The 24,271-nt window shown below is 39.2% G+C and overlaps 1 protein-coding gene across 1 annotated transcript; it reads right to left on the minus strand.

Moving 5' to 3' along the window:
- Window positions 1-7,277: 7,277 nt before the first annotated feature.
- On the minus strand, window positions 7,278-20,463 carry LOC145981647 (chitin deacetylase 8-like). Its single transcript, XM_083115043.1, has 6 exons — window positions 20,274-20,463; window positions 19,545-19,741; window positions 15,932-16,187; window positions 13,981-14,096; window positions 8,931-9,074; window positions 7,278-7,699 (listed from the first exon to the last, which is right to left on the minus strand). The coding sequence occupies exons 1-6, from the start codon at window positions 20,430-20,432 to the stop codon at window positions 7,417-7,419; spliced, it is 1,155 nt and encodes a 384-aa protein (XP_082971169.1). The 5' UTR covers window positions 20,433-20,463; the 3' UTR covers window positions 7,278-7,416.
- Window positions 20,464-24,271: the final 3,808 nt, after the last annotated feature.

A 24,271-nucleotide genomic window follows, 5' to 3' on the forward strand; every position in this document is an offset into this window, starting at 1 on the left:
TCTTATCAGAGTTTAAATTCTGAACATTACAATTTGAATCAATACGTCAAATAGTTCGTATTTCAAATAAAGTGGGTGTACCTGTCTGGTTTTAAAATATCCAGGAAGCCCCTCCCTCAAAAAAAAAAAAAAAAAAATAGTGGCGTAATCTCATAGAAAAATTGATAAGCGTAACACAATTTTTGGCTTCTCATTCTTAACTTGGCGGTTCGTTGACGTAGAGAAACATTATCCACAGGAGGAACAAGACAAAATTTAGGAAATTTCATAGATTTGGTGAAATTGCTTTACCAAGTACTATAAGAACATTTCAGACGCTTGAGTTACAACAAAATAAGATTCACAATTATTATCCACATCAGTGGCGTAACAACATATGGCGAGGTACTGGGCGAGATTAGAATGCGAGGCCCCAAATGTTCTTTAAATTTGAAATCTCAGTTTGAATCGATACAAAATCTTCAAGGATACGTCAGCAAATTATCATATTTGAATAATGATAATAAATTGTTGACGAAAACAATATTTAATAATATGCTACGGAGAAATTTATACTTGGCAGAGGTAAATTCTTGTAACACACTGCTGGAATTTTCTTTAACCAAAGTAGTAGTAATAGTGCATTTTTAAAGATATTCTTCTATTTATTACATTTATCGTGCGAAGGGCGGGAGGCCCCGGCAGGTCGCCCACTTCGCTCTCCACCTTGCTACGCCACTGATCCACGTTCTGACATTCAAAATGAACTCGTACAATTCATGAGCAAAAACGTTAAAATGGCTATATTATAAAAAGTCAAATTAGATAAGTTCAGAGATTGGTACCAGTTTCATAGATCGGAGACACATTAAAATCGCATATTTTGTGTTTCCTATGGTTCGTACTTACCAGTTGTGTATTGCGGAACATAGTTCAAGGTGCCATTATGTTTTTTACACGAAAACAAACACAATTTTTCACATTCTGAGTGCTTTTTTTTTATTCCCTTCTTCGCTTTCGGAACACACAATATGGCGGGCACATCTTGACTTGTGGGTATGCAGTGTTTCAACCTTCTTCACCGAAAAATACCTTCTATCGTGTTCGTCACCGGTGGAAATTATACATTATGCACGGGTAGCTGACGGATAGCCAGCGTAGCTGACAGATAGCTCCACGAACCATACACGGATAGCTCCACAAACCATTCACGGATAGCCCCACGAACCATTCACGGATAGCCCCACAAATCAGTATGCACGGTAGCTGACCGATAGCCCCACGAACCATTTCCGATAAGGTTAGGTTAGGTTTGGTTACGTTAGGAAAGCATAGTAAAAAAAATGGGGGGTTGAAACACTGACAGGGTCTTACGTCAACAAACGTATGCAGCATCCGGTTGTCGTAGGGCAAGCAATGAAATGCAATGGCAATTGTGCGTCGGTGAGATATTTCTCTTGAAAAATACATGTGATTTCCCGGTCAAATATATTCCACGATGAAAGAAAATACCTCGACGAACGTTGCAAACCTTGGAAAAACTCATTTCCGTAAGTAGTTTCTTTTATAAAATTGAAGAAATGTGTCTCCGATGTATGAAACTGTTACCAAGAGATTTACCAAGTTCACTTTCTTTAAGTTCGTAACTTCTTTTAGATCCTGGATTATTTTGTAAAAGTCAAGATTCTTCATCTCGTTTTGGAACAAGATTTACAACTCCATGTTTGAGCTGTGGATTTCATACATTGTACAGTATGTCCGTTTCTTTTAACAGTGTTTATTTTAAAAGGCACAACGTAATACCATAGTTTATTCTTGGTAATACACTCACAACAGTGCACTTTCACTTCCTGCCTCGATACGGTTCTAACATGTTCATGGCAATATATCTAACGGAACGGGTAGCAACTTGCTCCAAATCTTACATTTTAAGATTGGCACAAGAACCAGCTAAATTGATAGAATTTCTATATCAATGCTCTATTTTGAAGGGTAATTCTTATTCTACATAATGATTTAATACTTACAGTTCTCGATGCATTAGAATAGTCGTAATAACGCAAAGGAAGGCGTGGCCTACACCCACCTACGCTACAGTGAAGGTCACGTGCTAGCAGAGAGAGGAGGGGAGAGTGCAATGGATTTGAGTGCTGGTTCGGGGCTACTTCCTTCACGTCGCGTTCGATCTCGCGTGTTGTTCTGTAGTGTTGTGGTGGCTTTCATTCGCTATGTTTGAGTGAGTTTGGCAGGGTTGATGTTCGAACACAAATTGATGAAGGACATAGGCTGTCAATTACAAGACACAATGAATTTGTCCGGAAAAATAGGCATATATTAAATAGAATTATCGATTGCTTAAAATTCTGTGGTCGACATGAACTTGCTCTACGAGGACATAATGAAAGAGAACAATCTTTAAACAGAGGCATCTTCCCAGATTTATTTCCCTTCATAGAAGAGGGAAAACTAAAGAGGGAACTTCGTGTTCTTTATTGTAGTGAAGAGATGAAAAACATAAACTCTATCAGTAGATTGCATTCATTTTTTATTTAAAATTATTTAAACCTTTTCAGAAACAGTAAAAATGACAAACATAGTTTTAATAACTCACGTGGCAACAGCTGAATCTGAACGATGTTTCAGCACATTGAAGCGTATTAAAACCTGCTAAAGAAATGCAATGGGACAAGACAGACCAAATGCCTTGGCACTTGCTTACAATAGAGATAGAATACATTTCAAACATAGAGGGCTTCATCGAAAAGTAATAACAAAATTTGCTGAGCAGAAGAACAGGAGTCAACGTTCGTAGAAAAGTATGTTTCACAACAATACCTGTTTCTTTTGTAATCATGTGAATTGTCATTATATTTTAAATTCTTTCAAAAAAGTAAGTCCAGTTTTGTAGTCTAGAAGAAAAAATACCTATTTTTTGTAATTCAAGTGAATTGTCATTATATTTTAAATTCTTTAAAAAATAAGCCCCGGCCAAATTTGAGGCCACTAGACGCCACTGGTTGCCAGGTTCTCTATCTTCCATAGACATCACCTCATTTGTAAGACTCTTTGAAAGTCGAGAGCGAATTCAGCACCAGAAAAAGCAGAGAAAGACATTTTTAGGATAAGTGAAATTATTAAATATAATTTTAATATTTAATTCTTATATTTATAATTATTTTTAAATTTGATAATACTTTCGCTGGCTTATTCCTGAAGATTTTGTATCGATTCACATTATGGTACTTTCACTTTTGTTTATTTCATGATATTTATGCCTTGCTTCAGGGTAAATTGTGATAATAATGACACGGAGTCTTTGACTTCATACATTTAGTCAAGTTTCCCCCATGATTTGCACTAATAATTACACCGCTGCTCGTATGCGATTTGTCACTTTAGCGTTGTCTATTCTGAATAGTTACATTTTTGGTAACATGCCGACCATGTGTGCTATTACCCAGTGAACGTGCAGTGACGTCGACACTTGGGGTAGCAGTCAGTGGCGTGCTCAAGGGGGGGGTTGGTGTGGATCATACCCCCCTCCCTTTAGGGCCAGTATTCCTACAAAAAAGAAGAATGTCAATAACAGGAAAAGATTGCAAAATTATGAATGAGTACTAGAAAAAAGTACACGTAACCCCACCCACATTCGAAAATAAAAAACTATTTGATTTGACTCTAAGCCAGAGATCCTGGGTTCGAATCTCGGATTGGCCATTTGTGTTCTTTGTGTGTGACACACTGTGTGTCCTTCATCAATTTTGTCGTACCAAAGGTCGCGGAAAAGCGAAGTAAAATAAACCAAATTGAGCAATTAATCAATGATTTGATTTGATTTTTGTTACTTAGCGTCGCTCTTTTGTCACATTTGGTTAATTGCGAAGATGATACGATGAAATTGATGAAGGGACGAGCACAGGGAACGCCCATGCCCGGGTCGGGTTCGAACCCGGAACTCCTGGTGTCGTAGCGCGCTGTGATAACCACTCCCTCACGCTTGGTTGATTTGGTGACAAGTAACAAAACACAACACACTTTTTTGTAGTTTCTTCAATGATATTCATTTGACTTTTTGAGTTCTGAGATACATTTTTCATTCCAAATTATTTCATTATTCACTGCAACACATAGGATAAGAATGCGCACTCATCACGGGTTCGAATCCTGACCTGGATTGTTCATATGAGGTCCCTTCACCAATTTCATCATATCATCACTCAATCCTCATTTTCGCGATAACCAAACGTGGCAGAAAAGCGAAGTAAAATAAACCAAACCAACAACAATATGAACACCAGTGGCGTAGCGTTACAGTACGCCCGTACGCCCGGCGTTCCCAGATTTAAAATTTCAAAAATGTTAAAATGCTGTGATTATAAAGTAAAACGTGACTAATTTCAAATATGTTTGACCTTCATGGCATTATAATAGCTATTTTTCGCGATCCGCTTGCAACGCTCCACTCTCAACACTCGTTCTAGCATCTCTTTTCAATGCCTTTCCCGGCCGGACGCCGAGGTTCGGCGTACAGGACTCCTATACTCCTTGCTGCCTTTATGGATGGAAAGCTTCCATTTCTACAGCACGCGCGTAAATGGGCTCTCTTACGCTGGCGTACGAGAGGTCTACCGTGATTGGTTCATGTGACCCTTCCTGCCTTCTGAAGCAGACGACAGCGGTAGCATTCCTACCCGGTTCTTCGCTCTCATGCAACTCGTGATATGTGATGCTACAATACGCAATATTGACTGACGTAACTTTACCAATCTCAAATATACTGCTTCTTAATGGTCACTGCATTGTATAATTTATCGCACGAACAGCGATGTGTATTAGAAACTAAAAGTTGTTGTTGTTGTTGAGTTGGTGTTTTAAGTCCACTTTATGCACAGTATGGCTAATCGGGACTGGACCTACAGTTTAAAGCGGAATCCGAACCACTTGTGCCTCCACCGGGTATCGAACCCGGGACCCCTTGATTACAAGGCAATGACGCTACCACTGCGCCATGGGGGAGGCCTGAAACTAAAAGATCAACACAGTTTTTGTGAAGTAAGTGGGTGAAGTCCTCGTGGTAGAAATTCAGCGTGTTGCTGCTCTACCACTTAACCCGCAAAACTATTAATTTTTTATTGTATTTTTTCGTTATTATCTAACTGCTTAATATTGTGTCAATGGAAATGTTTAGCATTCATTTGAAAACTCTTAACATCGAATGGTCTCTGGACAAAATTATTTTAAAATGTTTATCAGCATTCTCAAGATGTAATAAACAGTGGTCTGAATTACTAATCGGCACTGTTACGTCAGTAGAGTGTACGATATTTGGATCATCCACTCTGCTTTGCACAGTGCGCCAAGACGACAGAGGTCCCTGGTTCAAATCCCGGCGTGAGCACGGGTGTTCTTTGTCAGTGTCCCTTCATCAATATCATCACTCATATTCATATTCGCGATTAACCAAAAGTGGTAGAAAAGCGAAGTAAAATAAACCAAATCAATGAGTAGTTGGATCAACCACAACAATGACGTCTGCTGTTGTTCAAAGGCGCTTGTGATTCAGGTAGGTTTTCTAATGACTTGCGTCATGCAGAAAGGTATAAAACACCAGGGTTCAAAACATTTGTGGAATAGTGAGGCATCTAATTGTCTAGCTAAAACATGCATGGATGATGTTTTATTGAAAACCCAGCTGACTTCAGGCAAATAAACAATCCCTGTGGCGACTAATACCATAAGTAAATTATTAAGCAAGAAAGGGCCGACCCTTCCTTCGGACTTGGCGTTCCCACCCGAAATGCCCATGCTACGCCACTGATGAACACGCGTTCTCTTGCCCAAATAAATACATCCGTATTTATGACTGTTAGAGACCAAGGCCTCCCCGATGGCGCAATGGTAGCGTCGTCGCCTTGTAAGCAAGGGGTCCCGGGTTCGATTCCCGGTGGAGGCACATAGTGGTTCGGATCCCACTTTAAACTGTAGGTCCAGTCCCGATTAGCCTTACTGTGCATAAAGTGGACTTAAAACAACAGATCGTTAGAGACCAAGAGTAGTATATATAAATAAAACACTACTAAAACGAGAGTCAGAGAGAGCCTGAGCACATATTTGTAATTTAATCATTATATATTCCATATTTGAAAAAGAAAAAAAAGAAAGCATAACATTATTGTCTGCATATAACGTTCCCATTTCATAAATAATAAAACTACATCCCATATTATACATACGCACATATTGTACAACGTGTATAAGGTTGTGTAAATACAGAGAACATTACTGCAGAAAATTTTACCCTGTGTTCTTTAGAGGATTTACAAAAAAATTATGAGAAACCAATCCCCTATCTGTCCTATAGGAGATAGACTGGGGGACCTGAAAGCCTGGGCTTTCAACCATTTCAGCGGGGGGCGTGGGGGCAAGGGAAGTAGAGGTAGAAATCTTCCTTTTCCTTGGGCCGGCCGTTTCTACCTGGAAACTGGTCTGGCGGAAGAAGAGCGAGCTAGGGTATCCAGCCAGCTTTGCCCGCGGAGAACACCGATGGACGAGAAGCGCGTGGAAAAGAAAGTGTTGCGTATGAGCTGTGGTGGCTTTAACAAAACAATAAATATTGTGATTTGAATATAATTCGAAATGTGAGATTGATTGATCTATCTCTGCTAGACTAGCTACTCCTCAGTGCACGTCACTGCTATTACCCAACTTTATCGGCCTACATCAGTGGCAACACAGTCAACATGGGGCCTGAGGGGTCCTGACCCACATAAATTTGATTGCTCCTCTGCCAAAAAGTTACACAAATTCTTTTGGACAGATAAAAATTGATGGGAAAAGTAATAAATACTATTTTTTTACATTTCATACAATTCATGGACTGAAATGCATAATTATTCTATTTTGTTATAAACTTTAACACACCTCGTTCAAGATAAAGCTTTAAACGTTACTAATAAAGTTATATTGGTTGACCTCCCACACTTGTATTTTTTGGAATTTTGAAAACTGTTGAAGCATTTATTCTTTGCATTAAGTGGTAGAATTGAACAATCACAACCCTGTATTTTATACACAATTTTGTTGATCAAACGTAGATTCTACTTTTGTTATTTTTGTCGAATACTAAGAACTTTATTTGTGTTATTAACAATAAAAATAACGAGCTTTTTGCTGAACAAAGCCAATTTTTAGGATGGAAAGGGGGGAGGGGTTTGACCTACCGGTTCGATCCCCCCCTTTTCGACGGCCATAACTTACTTGAAAATGGATAACAAGGAAAATACAAAAAGACGGGCAAATCTCAAAATAAATATTTTTATTGGCAAACTATTAAGAGTAACAGCCTGTTGTTAAAATGAAGAGAATAGGCAATGCATCTAGTGCCTCGACAAATCTCCTAGACTCGTGCAAGATAAATCAATTTCTATCCTGCACTGCTTACGCCTCTCCCGTGGGGTTGTTGAGCCACGGGTACGCCGGTGGGCAATCGACGCCATTGCAGATGGTCATGTACCTCTCCCCGCCCGGAGTACTGTTAGTGTAAGGGCACACGTGACCTGCGCCACATTCGTCTGCTGGGAGGTCACCCTCCGACGCTGCACACTGCCAAGACTCGAAGCTATCTATGTCAGACAGAGGGGTGGGATTTTGCACCCAATCCAACATCTGCTTCACTGTTATGACGTATACGTCGTCCAAGGTACCCAGATACTCTAAAAACCTGTCAAGAAAGAACCAGACAAATGAGCAAATACTCTGACGTCACGCTTCCCAAGTTGAAGCTTACTCTCAGCAAGAAGTTCTTACTGCCACCGCTCTGAGGCGCCACTGGCACTTTTTGACGCCTCCTATCGGTGAGTGTCTCAACTTCTTGCGGGAATTGAATTGTTGGCGAAGATGGTTTGCGTCCTGGGGTGAATATCTGCCTATTAATTTGTCTGTGATAGAACAAAACTGTCAATAAAATTGCGGAAATCGCATTCTTTTGTTTATGTGAATCACTTTTATGTAGAACAAGAATTAAGTATCGACCCGGAACCCTTTGATTACAATACGATGACGTTATCACTGCAACATCGTGGAGGCAATTGGAAAAATAAGTTTCTTTTGCAAATAAAATAACTGTTGATGGAAAATATTTTTCATTTTTCACGGCGCTCTTACAAATATTACGTTGATTGGTCTCAATGATCATCTGAATCAAACTGTCCATCTGTTGAGTCACTCTCCCAGGAATAGCTCTTTTCCCCAGTATTTCTTCCTATGTCCATCTTGTTACAACAACTGCTCAGTTATCTCAAAATTATCACAGTTTAATAGAAATCACAAATACAGTAAAACTTCGTTAATCCGAACTCCGATAAGCCGGACGTAGCTTAATCCGGACAGGCAACCGGAAAAAAAGCCGAATGCAAGGTTTTAAATGTGGCTAGAAGTCAACAAGAGAACTTCCCAAAGAAAAGGCAGTCAACCACTGATGAAAATCTGTTTCTGCCAGACTTTGTACTGTACTGTATGGTGTATTTAGGCCTTTGCGCTTTAAATACACCATAATGAACGTGTTTTGTTCCTATAAACGGTGTTTTAATGCACTTTCTACTGTTCTTTTAGGTTATTTCAGTTAATCCGGACTTTCGTTAAACCGGTCAACTTATCCCGCCATTAATCCGGATTAACGAGGTTTTACTGTAAACAAAAAAAGGCTCTCAAAAAAATTAGGCGAAAGCATTTTCCCTAGCATTTGTATTAACGAAGATCCGGCACTGCTAAAAGTATACAAAAACGCCCCAACAAATATTCATCTTAAAAATATTAATTTGTGACAAAATAAGTAACAACATTTCTCGATTACCAGAAATAAAACATGCAAAGACATGAAAATCATTGCCATACTAATGAGATCGTTAGAAGTAGCTACATCTTGACTATTCTGATCACCTTGTGGTACTTACTGTTGATAAGCTTCCCAGTGAGTCTCGTAACCCACGAGCCAGGCTGCGTGCATGAAGACTCCGAAAGGTGCTCTGGTGTCGCTCGTGTAATGATGGTTGAAGTTGTCCTTCATGACCCCAAGGACCTCCTCAGTTGTCTCGCCCCTGAAGAGTAAGTTACAACGTGTAAGTTAATATCGTAAATATGATCTAATGCTGCTTCACCACTCAACACGTTAATCTCCATGGAGTGGAATCACATTGTGGAGTTCGACGGAAAGTACTATAGCGCAGAAGGAATAACTTGGCAGTGACGTCATCTCCCACCTTCACCTCTCCTTCCGAAGGCACACAACTTAGAGTAAAAAATCCCAACATCAAACAGCAGGAAGGATGAAATGAAGTCGTGGCTGTCATCTTAAAATATTCTGCATGCAGAAGGTTTGCTGAAAGCCGAATTAAGTTATATGAAATAATTAAAATAAATAAACATAAAATAAACATCTAGCAGTGCTAACTTTAAATTGAAGGTTGGTAGTTTGCACCGCGATCTTTACTCCATGGCTCCTTTCATAGTAGTTGGCAACGCTGACTTAGCAGGGAGTGACGTCACTGCCAGGTTATTCCTTCCCGGTTGTAGGTGGTTAACCAGTTGATATAGAATTGATTACGTAATCGCATAATTAATAATGTGAGTGAGTGAGTTTGTGTTTTAAGTCCACTTTATGCGCAGTAAGGCTAATCGGGACTGGACCTACAGTTTAAAATGGGATCCGAACCACTATGGGTATCAAACCCGGGTTCCCTTACACCTCCGATGTAAAACATGGTAAGTGGTATTTTGATAATTTCTGAGTTCATTAAGAGAAAAGGTTATTAGAAGCTATACCATAGATTAATTGTTTTCGTGTTGTGTTTACTAATTTCAGAAGGTTTCACTGAGTCCAATGCAAATTGTATGACATGGCAATTTCACTCGAAAAGAAGGATCGAAGATTTTACATTGTAACTCAAAAATAACCAAAATGTCACTTATCATGTTTGACACCCGAGGCCTTTAATTAATAATGCCAATCAATAACTAATAATAATTTACTTATTATGCCGCGGTGGCTCAGTCGGTAACGCGTCTGACTACCATGCTAAAGGTCCCGGGTTCGATCCCCGGCCGGTTCAAATCCGGGAACTTTTCTAACGTTGGAAGCGGCCCCGGCGCCCACCCAGCGTCGAATGACATGGGTACCTGGGGGGTAAAGGCGGTCAGGGGCGTGGTGCTGATCACATCACCCCCACTCACGACCGGATCAAGAAAGTGTGGGGCGTTACCCCCACACCCCCTATACGCCTTCATGGCGTGGTGCTAAGCACAGGGGAGCACTTTACCTTTTTTTTTAGTATTATTATGACAGGGGGAGATTTACTTTAAACATCAGATAAGGAAACATAAAAAATATTAAATATTATGTAATAACTTTTACCCACCCAAATGAAAGAAAATCGTTGAAAGTTATAAAAAAAGGAAAAGTGCTCCCCTGTGCTTAGCACCACGCATAGGTGATCCGGTCGTGAATGAGGGTGATGTGATCAGCATCACACCCCTGCCCGCCTTTACCCCCCCAGGGTTTCCCCCGGGTACCCATGTTATTCGCGGCTGGGTGGACGCCGGGGCCGCTTCCAACTTTAGAAAAGTTACCGGATTTGAATCGGCCGAGGATCGAACCTGGGACCTTTAGCATGGTAGTCAGACGCGTTACCGACTTTTTATTTTTTTATTTCTTTATATTTTTTTTAAAAAAAAGGAAAGCCCCTAAGCGAAAGGTTCCCCAATCACACTTCATTCACTCATATCATTTTATTCAAATCTCAATTTCAGGACTTTTCAGGACAGACAATCACAAACATCCAAGTCGAACCCGGGAGCCCTGGCGTCATAGCGAGATGTGCTAACCACTCCGCCACGGGGGCCGACACTGAGCCACCGCGGGGGAGAACATTTTAGTGACGGAATATATGTCCTGTTATTTATCTCATATCAATTGATGTTTTAAGTCCACTTTCGGTAACGGTTCCGATTGTTTTATGATTTCTCCTAGCACAAAGACTAATTATCGTGGAATTTTGGAAATCATTGTCACACGAAATTTGAACCTTCGTTAAGGTAATGAGCACTGTTTGGACTCGAAAAAAGTTATTTATGTTTAAAAAAAACTACTTGAAAATTACCTTACGCAAGCAGGCGCACTTCTCATGGACAAGATATTCTCCGTCGACAAGCGACAGTAAATAACATAGAAGCATGAGAATGAATGTAGAAGTAAATTGCAACCTTAGTATAGTGCATTTAGGGACTTTATTTTAATGCTAAGGGAACCAAACATAACCTAACCACGAAAGCATATATTGAACAAAACCTTCAGTAATCACTAAAACTCCGCAGTATGTGTTAACAAACGTACATCGAAATCGAACCATGTAAAAATTCCATTCGTAGCATGATGAAATCGCAATAAAAAATAAGGATCTTGGGCCCTATTGATTTTTACATTTTCTACCCTCAAATAAACGATGTCAATTTTAGGAAGGAATGTGAGGGACCTTGTCAACCCCCTTCCTTGGGACGCCCATGCAGTATTATTTCTCGAAATAATGCGTTATTATTCACTTTATTATTATTACGATTTATTTCTTGTAATAAATTCCATCTGTGTTTTTCAGCACAACACCATTAAAAGGATAAAAAAAAATATCCATGGCGCAGTCTGCACCATAATCTTTCCCCCACTTCCACCCCTTGTCCTGTTTTTAACACCAAAGCAAAGTCTGTAATATTTTCTGGACTAAAATACAGAAATAATATGATAGATGCAATATTACTCTGGAAATAGTCACGTTAGCACCGTGACTACAGCGTACATACAAATGCTACAATAGACAGTTTGCACTTGAATTAACCTCTTTCCTGTGGCGACCTTGAAGAGAAGTGCGACCAAAAAGAAAATCATATCTATATAGATGCAACTGCAAAATTCATTTCATCGTAAATAATGCAAAAACCTAACTATAAAAAGACTTGCCGCAAAATGAAGGTAAGGAAAACAATCTATATATAGACTCTGCAGCAAATAAACATTCCATATTACGTAAGGTCAAAGGTAAAGTTCCACCATGCCTTGAAGGCACATTTACATACACACTATATATTCTGGATCTCAGCCATTTTGGATCTGATGCAATGAGCATCATGCTACAGTCACCTTTACCTTCCAGAGTTGCCCGCAGATACACATTGATTTGAGGCTGGGTGAGTCCCAGAGCCACTTTATGCAGGAACTAGGCTGGTAAAATTCAGACTTCAGAACGACCATCCCAGGAATCGAACCCGGGTCTCCCACATGACAGTCAGACACACAACCAACTAGACTACCGCGGCTCTAATTCCATATTTCAAAGAAATATTTTTCAGGAACTGAGAAAGCATCAACAATGGATTACTTGATTGCCAAGAACCCACATAGACTAATAGTAGCATGAAAAACTGGTATCTATAAAATGACCTTCCGCAATATATAATAAGAACCATTAACTTTCAAATACCGTCTATATATATATGAGAGGCGTCTCGTGAACGCATGTGTCAATTGTGGGAAAAAGGCAGGGTGCTCTGCGACGACATTCATGAGCATTTCTACATTCTAATTTCTTCATATAGGAGAACTATTTATTTTACACGAGAGCGCTCAACTAAGCTTATATTACATTTCTTGGATCTGAAGTGAAAGAAAGTAATAATTCTTTTCTCACAATTGACGTATGCGTCACTTCAGATCCAAGAAATGTAATATGAGCTTAGTTGAGCGCTCTCGTGTAAAATAAATACTTCTCCTATATGAAGAAGTTAGAATGTAGAAATGCTCGTGAATGTCGTCGCAGAGCAAGCTGTCCTTTTTCCCACAATTGACGCATGCGTTCACTAGACGCCTCTGATATATATATATATATATATATATATATATATATATATATATATATATATATATATATATATATATGCTTTGCTTTGAGGGAAGAAATAAATGTCGTGACAGTTTTGATACATTGAAGACTGTTATCGCAGTGAAATCGCAAGTCAGTCTATTTTGTTCGGAATTGTTCTATTAATAAATGCGGTAAGACTATTTAATTAACTTTAATTAACAGGTGTTATATCTTGAAGTTAGCGACATAACATCAGGGTTGGCATGTTTAAAACAAAAGTGTTTAAAACACTTTGTTTTAAACGTTTAAAACACACGGCTTTGTTTTTTTTACAAATGTTTTAAACGTTTAAAACAATGTGTTTTAAACATTTTTTTTACAAGTGTTTAAAACACATTTTGGTACTTGATATTTTATAGTCTGTGATAATTTTTTTGTTTGAAAACCCAGTCTTTTCATTGAATCTGTGTCATTTAACCGGTGCTTTACGGGTTTCACTTATCGCACACCACTTGAGCAACCTTATGTTCTGACGTCACGGCAGAAAGCTTTTTAATTTTAGGCTAAATGCCTACGTTGTTAGGTTAGGCAGGCTAGCTATGTATGCACAAGGTAGCAAAACTGTTGTGCGACAAGAAAGACCCGTGCTTTACTGTAGAAATCGAAACTTCTCAGTTCTTTGTTTCCTACCGTCCTGTAAGTTTGAGACTGGCGAAAGCTGGAAACTAATATCTGAATAGTAACATACAAATTTTGAGGAATGTACGTACAGTGGGATCCATGAGTATTACCGTGCAAATTGTCCATGACTATTTTCATTAAATTTTTTCTTACATCCTATGTGTTTTTAAGCGATGGAGTTTTATGTATTCTGGTGCAGAAGTTATCAACATCTTGTTTTGAGTTTTCTTTTAATTCTTGAAGCTCATATTGGGTCAAATAAAGTGCACGAACATGGTGATGGACAATTTGCACGATAATACTCATGGATCCCACTGTACAAGCACACCTTACTTTATATTAATATGTCATGTAATTCGTTATTAACGAGTGCTGGTATTCGTTAATTACAACATAATTACTGTTAATTACTTACATAATGCATGCATCAAGCATTGAGCAAGGGAAATCGTTAGATCCCATCCAGTCAACCATCGGGACGACCCAAGTTGAAGGGTAAGATTCCACTGGACATGTTCCTACGGGACAGTCCTGTGGAAAGAAACAATATTTCATTTATCGATTTGTCTACGTATTTCTAGTACTGATTAGAGTCACAAGGGGGAATATGCCCCTTGGGGTTAAAAGCCCACTCCCTCGTATCTCGCGAAACGTTAATGTTATGGCAACTCTGCGACTCTTGTTTGAAAGCGCCCTCCGTGGTGAGACGAGGCAGCAGCTTTGGAGCTTGTGAAAAGAATCTGAAGCCATCCAGGGCTAAATTCATGAGGTAAGAAGACAATTTATGAGGTAATAATTTTTTGGACGTTGCTGTATTAACAGTGTGCAATAATATTCCCAAGAGAGAAAGAAACTGAATTATATTTGGTGTAAAGATCAAGAGTGAGGGAAACATATCTGCACAGTGAAACTGCCGCATGGTGCTTCAGAGTTGCCAACCCAGTGATTCAATTTTCTACTTGTAGCTGTGGGGTGATATACCCACAGAAATTAATACAATATGCCCATGGGCATTATTATGAGAAGAAAGGACCAAAATGTGTCTGGATCGAGTGTATTCGTTGTAGTATGTGGATGCATGAAATATGTACCAAATTCACGTCCATGTGTCTAAAGTGCAATGCAATTTCTCACAAATGTAAACAGTAAAAGAGGCTATGGTAAATTCAAAATAAATGTTGTTAGAAACGCTATGCTTGTCTGTACAAATGATGTTCTGTTTACGAAACAAACGTTAATAATCTTCCGGTTAATGCTGTGTATTATTTTCCTTTAAATATGTCATGTCAAGTATTACAACAATTGTTTCTTGTATTGGGCATTTTACCCCTAATGGGTGGGCATTTTACCCTGAACACGGGGTGATTTGCCCAAATTGACGTTCATCTGTTAATTTTTCTATGGTTCATTTGCTATAAGACTTACAGTAATAAAACTTATAGGTAACAATAACAAAACATGTATATTTCATTTGACATCCTTTTCATTGCGACACTCCTTCATTTAGCGAAGCTATAAACCGCCAAAAAAAGGTGGGCGTATTCCCCCGAGTGACTCTATGGTAAATTTGCTGCATATCTTAATAACAACTCCATTCAATTCCATTCTATTTCACTTACTTGCAAAAGGGTCATTCCATGTCTAAACACACTGCCATGAAAATAGGCGGGAGAATTGCGCTGGTGCCACATGTGGGAGAAAAAGCGAGAGCGGGACAGAAGTCGCTGCTTCCCGCGCACGGTGTGGCAACGTCAACCGGGCTGCGTTGCCTCGTTCGAGCGTCAGACCGACCTCTCTCCGGGGCACTTTTGTGTCATCCCTGACCTTTCGAGCAAATTCTGTCAGTTTGTATCACATAGATTATAAGGACCAACTATACAACGAGATCTTTCATTCTCTTAAACCTCCGAACACAAGGCGTTGTGTGCTAACGTGACAACAGCGCGAACTTCTGCCACCCGCCTAATTTCATGACCGTGCTTTTAGTGGGCTAAATCAGCTTGGTATGCTCGATCCTCCAATTTGATGAGAATTCTACAGGTCCCACACAGAGATCTTCAAAGTTTCAGATTCATAATACTGAATTTCGGTTTGGACGCATGCCATCACGTCATAAGAAAATTACTATATTGAGTCATAATTCATTTTTTTGTAAACAAAGGCTAATTGTGTAATCAAAACTCAGAAAGCAAAATATTTATCACCAGTTGGCTTCAAATTAGCACATATATTTTGTTGTGATAAATTTGCCTCAAACTTTAGCAAGTTGCAATCATTGAACAAATGGCTCTGAGAGGTTGCCGCTTATCCAGTTCATGGGCCATGGGCATGTTGTAAAGACAGGAAACGCAAAAATCTCAACTTACCTGATTCGATATATAATCCAAGGTGTAAGGCCAGATAGGTGGATTGCGATAACTGTATGTGCCCCACGAGCAATCGTATTGGAAGCCGTTGTCGTGAAGAACTTGGAAGTATGTGTCCCCGTTCATGTTGAGGAAGGGAACTCTGATTCCTGTGATGTCCTCCTCTGGAATTCGGCCATAGAGGTTAAACATCTGCCTGTCTCCGACGTATTCAGCCTGTATCACGTCGCCTGTGGCGTTACCTTGTTGGCTGTGACTGAAAATTGTAACGTAAAGAGAGTTATTTTAATCTAGGATATGTATAAGTGTAAGGTTATGTTTACGAAAACGAAGTTGATGACCTATAAAATATAGGCATATGACCTATAGAATGTCCTAAAAAGTGGGAAAAAATGACGTAAAAAATGCAAAAAAATGACCATTAAATTTGTTAGTTTCAGGTTAAAAATTGAAATGGGAAGGAAATTAAACAAAATGTAATCTTGCTTTTAAAAAAAGAAACCACATGATACCACATGCACATTCAATTAATATGTGCAACGAGGATTTCCAATGGAAACAACCGAATAATTTTAAAACAATTTAATGATATATATAGGCCTATGTTCACCTTGGTGAAAAGACTCAAGAATATTACCAAAATGAAAGAAGTGACAAAATATGACGAAACAATACACCGAATATTGCGAAAATGACGAAAATCGGGGGAAATGACCTAAAACCTGAAAATTGGCAAAAAATGCAAGAACAAAAAAAAATTGCACTTTAAAATTACCTTTTTTGGGTTCTAGACGAAGTGTAATATTGTGTATATTTAATGGACATCGTGTCCGAGATGTCAGAAAAAAGATGACATTTCATCAACTTCCGCTCCCTAGTTATGTTATTTACTTAAGAATAGTTTCTTTACTTCCAATATACTAACTTTATTTCCTATTCCCTATCATATTTCTTAGCTTTTCTTTCCTTTTTGTTTTGCAATATAATTACACTTACTCTTGTTTTACCTTAAATTTCCTTTTTCGATCGAAAATTGTATTATTTTAGTTACTCTTACTTACATCCCAATCTATTTAAAAACACGCGTACAGTGGGATCCATGAGTATTAACGTGCAAATTGTCCATGACTATTTTCATTACTTTTTCTCTTACATCCTGTGTGTTTTAAAGCAATGGATTTTTATATATGCTGGTACAGAAGTTGTCAACAGCTTGTTTTGAGTTTTCTTTTAATTCTTGAAGCTCTTATTGGGCCAAATAAAGTGCACGAACATGGTGATGGACAATTTGCACGGTAATACTCATGGATCCCACTGTACCACGTACACACACACGCACACAAAACCACAACTATTGAAATAATATTTACAGTGATAGGTATGTAAAAAATTGCAACTTATTTTATTGGTGTACTTATGTAAAAAGGCCTGTTCTGGCTACCAGAACAAATCTTGTATTCCAAAGTTTTGTAATCAAAATTCATAAATCAAACAATGTTCAAAGTTATTATAATACATGGAATATTATAAACAAAGTACACATAAAAGAAAAACGGGGGAACCCGTAAATTCCGAGCAAAAGACGTCCTGGTTTATATTTAAGGCACCCTCGACCTATGCGGGTGGAGAAGGGCTGCTTCGGGGGTTCCCCCTTTCTTCTTTATTTCAACACCAATCTTAAAATATTATGAGAGTTCAACGGACGAGTAGGAACGTGGAGAAATAAGGTAATAGCACGAAACCTAACCTACTAACGTAAGCATATAATGGCAGGAATAAACATGTCAGTAGGTTAGGCAGATAAGGTTTGGCGCTCTTAACGTAGATTACACAGCATACGTGACGTCTGAACGACCACTTCTGACATATGGTCAACTTGCTAAAACTGAATCTAGCTGCTCAAGTCCGTAGAGTTGCCAGACGTCCTCTTTTACACGGACATGTCCCCTTTCTCGTATCTTAAAAATGGTCCGGGTGGGTTTGTTAGGAAAATGGGGAAATGTTCTCTTTTTTTAGGTAGGCTATAGACAACTACTTCAATTTCAAGATCAGTAACAAAATTTGGTAAACTTCTCGTATCGGACAAACGGCTGAAATTTGCTAGTTAATTTAATTTGAATAATCGTACTTACGTAATCTGCATTGATAAACATTGCTGAAGGTGGCATTTCGCTTATTTCACGGAAATAAGCTCTATTTGCGACATATCGAGTAAGTTTTCTTCATTTCTTTTTGCCTTCGGTAACACGCAAAATGGCGGTCACAGTTTCACTACCGTACTCGGCATGCAGTGTTTCCACCCCACTGCACCCAAAAATACCTACCTAGCCCTACAAACCATTGATGCATAGCCCCACGAACCATTCATGCATAGCCCGACGAACCATTTCCGGTAAGGTTAGGTTAGGTAGGGTCACTATAGGTTACAATAGTTAAAAATTGGTTTCGAAAAAAAATATGCATAGCCCCACACACCATTCTCGCATAGCCCCACGAACCATTGACGCATAGCCCCACGAACCATTGACACATAGCCCCATGAACCATTGACACATAGCCCCACAAACCATTTGCGGAAACGTACCTTCTTCAGTTACAAAAACACGTGTTTGGAAACACTGACCGGGATTACGTCATCAGACACAGGCTACATCCACCTGGAAGTAAATGGATGCAAGAGCTTTCGTGCATCGGTCACACATTTATATCGAAAAATAGATGATTTACCGGCAAAATTCAATGAACGATGCGAGAAAACACTTCCCCGAACTTCCACAATTCTAAAGAAACTGCATTCGGTAAGTAATTTCTCCTGTAAATTTGAAGAAATCCGTTTGTCCGATACGAGAAATTTACCCAAAATTTTATATTTGTAAATATTTGTTAATATTGTTCCCGTGTTCAATTTCAAGTTAAGGAAATACAACTTTCTCAGTTTGCAAGTGAAAAGACAAACTTTCCTTCCAACAAAGAAAAATTGTTGGATGATTACAATGTTATTTAATAATTTACATTGTGTTCAAATGAAAATTTGCCAGATATCTATAGGAAATAATCTAGTTTATGTAAGTTGCAATAGAAATGTTTGGTAATTATGATTTTGTTTAACTCATTATGTACTTACGTAATTTGTACGAGTATAATAAATATCAGAGTGGCCGCGGTGGCTCAGTCGGTAACGCGTTTGACTACCATGCTCAAGGTCCCGGGTTCGATCCCCGGCCGGTTCAAATCCGGGAACTTTTCTAACGGTGGAAGCGGCCCCGGCGCCCACCCAGCGTCGAATAACATGGGTACCTGGGGGAAACCCTGGGGGGTAAAGGCGGTCAGGGGCGTGATGCTGATCACATCAACCCCACTCACGACCGGATCAAGAAAGTGTGGGGCGTTACCCCCACACCCCCTATACGCCTTCATGGCGTGGTGCTATGCACAGGGGAACGCTTTACCTTTTTTATAATAAATATCAGGTTCATAAACTTCAAAGGTTAACACTCAATTGTACTGAAAGAACCAAACTTAGAGTTCAAGAGTGAATTTCTGAAATGCCAGCAGGTGTCTCTAATGTCCATTTCCCTTGCAGCGCCACTAGTGGGAGAATCATGGTACTTACGTAATGGAATGGGCTGCGATCTCGCTGCCTCTTCTGTGCAGATCATAAGCCTTCGTGTAGTCCGTGTAGTCGTGTGTAGCGAAGAATGTTGCAGTGACGTTACAGCCATTGGGGTTCTTGTACCCGAATATAATATTCTGGTAGTATTGGTCGTATAAGAGAGCTGTAATAGCGTCGTCAAAACTCAGTAAGACAATCTGGAAGGAAATCAAACAAAGAATGCTTTAAGTCCGCTTTAGACGCAAGCATTTTCCTTACCTTTTTCCTTAACACTTTTGCCCCCGTACTACGTTAATCTTTAAACAGCCGAGCCGGTTTTCGAAAGTAACCCCTCTCTCGCCGCGGCCTTTGCGCGCGATTTTTAAATTTTTACACTTATTTCAGAAAAACGTTATATCTCTGAGACTATTTGAGCAATCTACTTCGGAAAACTTTTGTTTGAAAGCAAAAACATCGGAGAACGCGACCGTGTACAATTCAGAAAGTCCAAGTGAGAAAAACGGGGTTGGAAGGGGCCAAGTCCCCAAATTTCAATGAAAAAAAAAAAATCTGGCGTTCGCCCCCTCTTCTCCCGTTATTTTGGAAAAAGGGCGCAAACTTTTGCATTGTTTTCAAAGAATGGACCTTTTGCAACAAAGTGAAACTTGTTCCAAGTCTATAGTCCTCATAAAGGCTGAAATATATGACCCATTGGCTGTTTAAAGGTTAAGCCTCAAAATCCTCACTCACCTGCGGAATGTCTGCTGCAGCAAGGCCACCTGGTGTTCCGCTATCGAAACACTTGCAGTTCGGCAGGTTACACTCTGAATCAACGCACTCCCCAGCCGGCCTTGGTTTGGGACTGGCAAGAGCCGAGCACACCAACAGCAACACAACAGCCAAATACATGATTGCAATGAACCGCAGATGCGAATTCCATTATATATGGACCACGCTATCTATTCGTAGAAATCATCGAAGACGAGAATCCATCATAAATGACGTCAAAGCTTTGGCCTGGCAGTCCACATGAAAGGGCAGAGGAAATAATAGAAAATTGTAATCTTGGTTGATATTTTTCTTGTCTCCGAGAGACATCAATCAATCGGCCTTTTCACTATCTAGTTCAGGATGATAGATTGAGATATAAGCCTTTTGTCTTGCTACTTTATCAAACGCCAAGCAATGGTTAGAGAAAATAACACTTGCCAATATGGGTGCCATTTTTATGAAGTTAGTGTTTTGTTAACTCCATCATTGCACCAATTTGATACTAGGTTATTAATACATACGTACTTGAAGAAAAGTGGAATGTCAATAGTAGAACAAGATTTTTAAGTAGCTTTATCATGTAGAGAAACCAGTGGTTATTTTAACGTTTCTTTTCTACATCTAGCTTCCTCGCAAGCATGATGATCCACAGCAGTGGCGTATGCTAATTCCAAGATATGGGCTATCTCACTATGACAATTGGCTATGGCTATGGAAGGAGGACCTGAACACCGTGTATAAATGGACACACACACACACATTTTACTCGTTCTCGGCGTCTTCAAGGAAGTATCATTGGCATGCCAACGGCGGCTAGGTTACCAACTCATAAGAAATCAGGTTGCCAACTCTTGAGGAATCAGGTTGCCAACTAAAGAATCATCATCTAATTGAAATGAATAATTGTATTCACAATTTATAATAGATTTTTCTTCTGTATTCTACTCTTTAGTTTTCAGGCTTCGCAGATCTAGCCCCGAATACGCTCCTGATCCACAGAAAAGTAACAAAACAATTGGACAAACGCACATTCATGCCCCAGCCAAGATTCGATACTAGAACTACTTATAAAACATGCTGACCAAGACAAAATTTATTGTATAAGAAATATATACACCAGAAGCATAACGTTTCAACCCTCGAACATGGTCTTCTTCAGACAAAGAACTACTTGCTTTGAAACTGGTTGTATATCTTTACATGTACCAGGTGGTTATAATTAAAGTGACGGTGTTCAGAGTGGTACAGCACGGGCTTTAATGAGAGTAACAGTCTGAAACTTCGTAGATATGCTAATGAAGCAATGCGCTCGCGAATTATGCAAAAAAAAGTTCCAATTCTCGCCACCAGGGTAAAAAATGGCACTGTAAGCAGTCAAAACTTGGTATAGTTACAGGAAAAACACTATAAATCGCAGAAAACAATACTTTTTGTAATAAAATATCGCTACAATTTCACTATTCGAATTACATGAACATTGCTAAAGGAAAAAGCAACAAGCGTCACCAACAACAACCATGGAGCTCACACAATGGTTAGGCAATGTCACCGACTTTGACGTCAGAGTTACGGAAAATTCCAAGTTTTGACTGCTTACAGCGCCATTTTTTACCATGGTGGCGAGAATTGGAATTTTTTTTTGCATAATTCGCGAGCGCATTGCTTCATTAGCATATCTACGAAGTTTCAGACTTCTACTCTCATTACAGCCCGTGCTATACCACTCTGAACACCGTCACTTTAATTATAACCACCTGGTATATGCTTAACTGTAGGTCCAGCCCCGATTAGCCCTGTGTGCATTGCAGAGTTACACGGTGATTGGTCTTCTAAAGGGAAAATGTTAAATGCATATTTGTGATTTTCCATAGTCTGTTATTTATGCATGTAAATAATAAATCTAAATTAAGGAGTACCAAATTTTCTTCTTAGGTATTTAAAGGTTTTATTTATTTATTTATTTATTTACTTCTTTTGGATGGCGAAGTTAAGGCACAAGCCTTTTCTTACACTTAACCATCTCTACTTCACATTTTACAAATTTAGTTGAAATATCTAACAGTTTGCGAAATATAAAACATCAAAATACCAAAGAAAATAAAAAACACAAAAAGAGAAAAACACACAAAAAAGACAAAACACAAAAATACACATATATGCTGTAAGAAACGTAAAAAAAATACACGTACAGCATGAACACACACATAACAAAAATACAGAAAAGTCGCTCGGTGTTTGTCCTACAAATTTAGATCAAGAAAGGTTTCATTTTATTGTCTTTCCTTGTTTTCAGTACTGGTAAGTTGCCTCCAGAAGATGCTTTCTTAATTTTGATTTGAAATTGCCGAGAGAAGAAGAGTTTCTTATGCCATTGGGGAGGTCGTTCCACGCTCTGGTGGCTGTGACCGTGAAGGAATTTCCGTAAAACGTTGTCTTGTGGGAGGGGATGGCCAGCAGAGAGTTGTCTCTTGAACGGGTGGCAAAGGTGTGTGCTGCGCTTAGGGGTTGAAATCGAGAAAGTAGGTAAGGGGGTTCTCTTGAATGCACTATTTTGTAGAGCGCTGTAAGAGCGTGGAAGCGACGGCGTTTGAAAGGTCCAACCAGCCTAGGTCTTTGAAAGCCGGGGTAAGGTGGTCTAAATATTTGATGTTATAAATAAAACGTACACATGCATTTTGTATTCGCTGTAGACGTCTTGCTAGTTCACCATTGAGGTCAACATACGTCAAGTCGCAGTAGTCTATTTGCGACAAAACTAGCGATTCCACAAGTGTTTTCATTACCTCTTGTGGTAAGATGTTTTTTAGGCGGTACAGTGAGTGTAATGCTGCGTAAGATTTTTTGCACATGGCCTTCACATTGTCACTCCATAAGCATCAATTTAGTTAAAGTTACTACTCATTAAATATAAGTAAACAAAAGACACACCTCTGTGTTATCACACAGCACTGGTAGATTTCTAATGCCTGATGGTTAAGAAAACACCTAGAGAAAGTTGAGGGTGGAAAGGTCATCGCAATTCTTCGTGAATAGGGTAATTGGGTGTAGGAATCCCAGTTTGCTTAGGCCCGAAGTTAGTCGACCTGGTCGCAATTGTCCGTCGTTCATCTTCTAAAGAGATAATATGTAGATGGACCTGAAGGAAAATAGGTAATAATAGTCAGGATAGAGACAGGTAGATAACTTATGTTGTTTCGGATATGAACCTTGTTACTCTACCCCCGTGTCAGGGCAACAGTGTCGTTTCTTATTTAAATATTTTATTAATATGTAAATACGTAATTACGCGTATATTATGTGATAAGGATATCTCACTTTATTATGCATTTTTAGGTTAGTATTCATATTATTCCATGCAGGGAGGTTATTTCAGTCGTTCACCGCCAGAGTGACGGCCGTTCGGCGGACTCTTCATGCAACAGGTCCCGGCAAATTGCATTACAGGAAGTCCGTAACAGAAACCGCTTGTTTTCTAATGTTTCCACTTTTCACAATTACAGTTACAATTACAATTGAAATAAGCACGTACCTTGTCGCAAGTATGCTGGAAAAGGTGTCCTCTCAAATACAAATATTTCTGGCACCATATTTCTGACATCTAATCTTAGATTAGTCATCGCTACTTTATCCTCAGTTGTCACGACAGCGCCGGCAGCTTATCGGGGGTTGGGTGAGTTGTCAGCCGCGAGAGGGCGCTTCATACTGCACGTGTCGGCAGTGATGCCAACCGTAGGGACATGTCCCTAAGCATAGGGACTTTTCACTAAATTTCGCCCGCGTAGGAACGTAGGGACAGATTTTGCCAAATGAGGGAAAACGTAGGTACTTTTTTCAATCTTGGTAAATGACATTTTATGAATTAGTTTATCTGGATACTTTAGCGAAGAGGAGAAAAAAGAACTAACTAACAAATCTCCATCAGAATTTTGGAACATGTTATCGGTTACCAAAAACTTTCAAGGCAAGTTCCTTTTTGA

This window comes from Lepisma saccharinum, chromosome 29 (genome assembly GCF_977018435.1).
Source record: "Lepisma saccharinum chromosome 29, izLepSacc3.1, whole genome shotgun sequence".
NCBI classification, from domain to species: domain Eukaryota; kingdom Metazoa; phylum Arthropoda; class Insecta; order Zygentoma; family Lepismatidae; genus Lepisma; species Lepisma saccharinum.

Excerpts from the sequence above, each read along its gene's own strand:
- LOC145981647 (XM_083115043.1), bottom strand. The coding sequence starts at position 20,432 with ATGTATTTGGCTGTTGTGTTGCTGTTGGTGTGCTCGGCTCTTGCCAGT. Across the intron at positions 19,742-20,273 it reads CTGCAGCAGACATTCCGCAG|ATTGTCTTACTGAGTTTTGA; the intron begins GTGAGTGAGGAT and ends ATTTCCTTCCAG. Across the intron at positions 14,097-15,931 it reads TGGATTATATATCGAATCAG|GACTGTCCCGTAGGAACATG; the intron begins GTAAGTTGAGAT and ends TTCTTTCCACAG.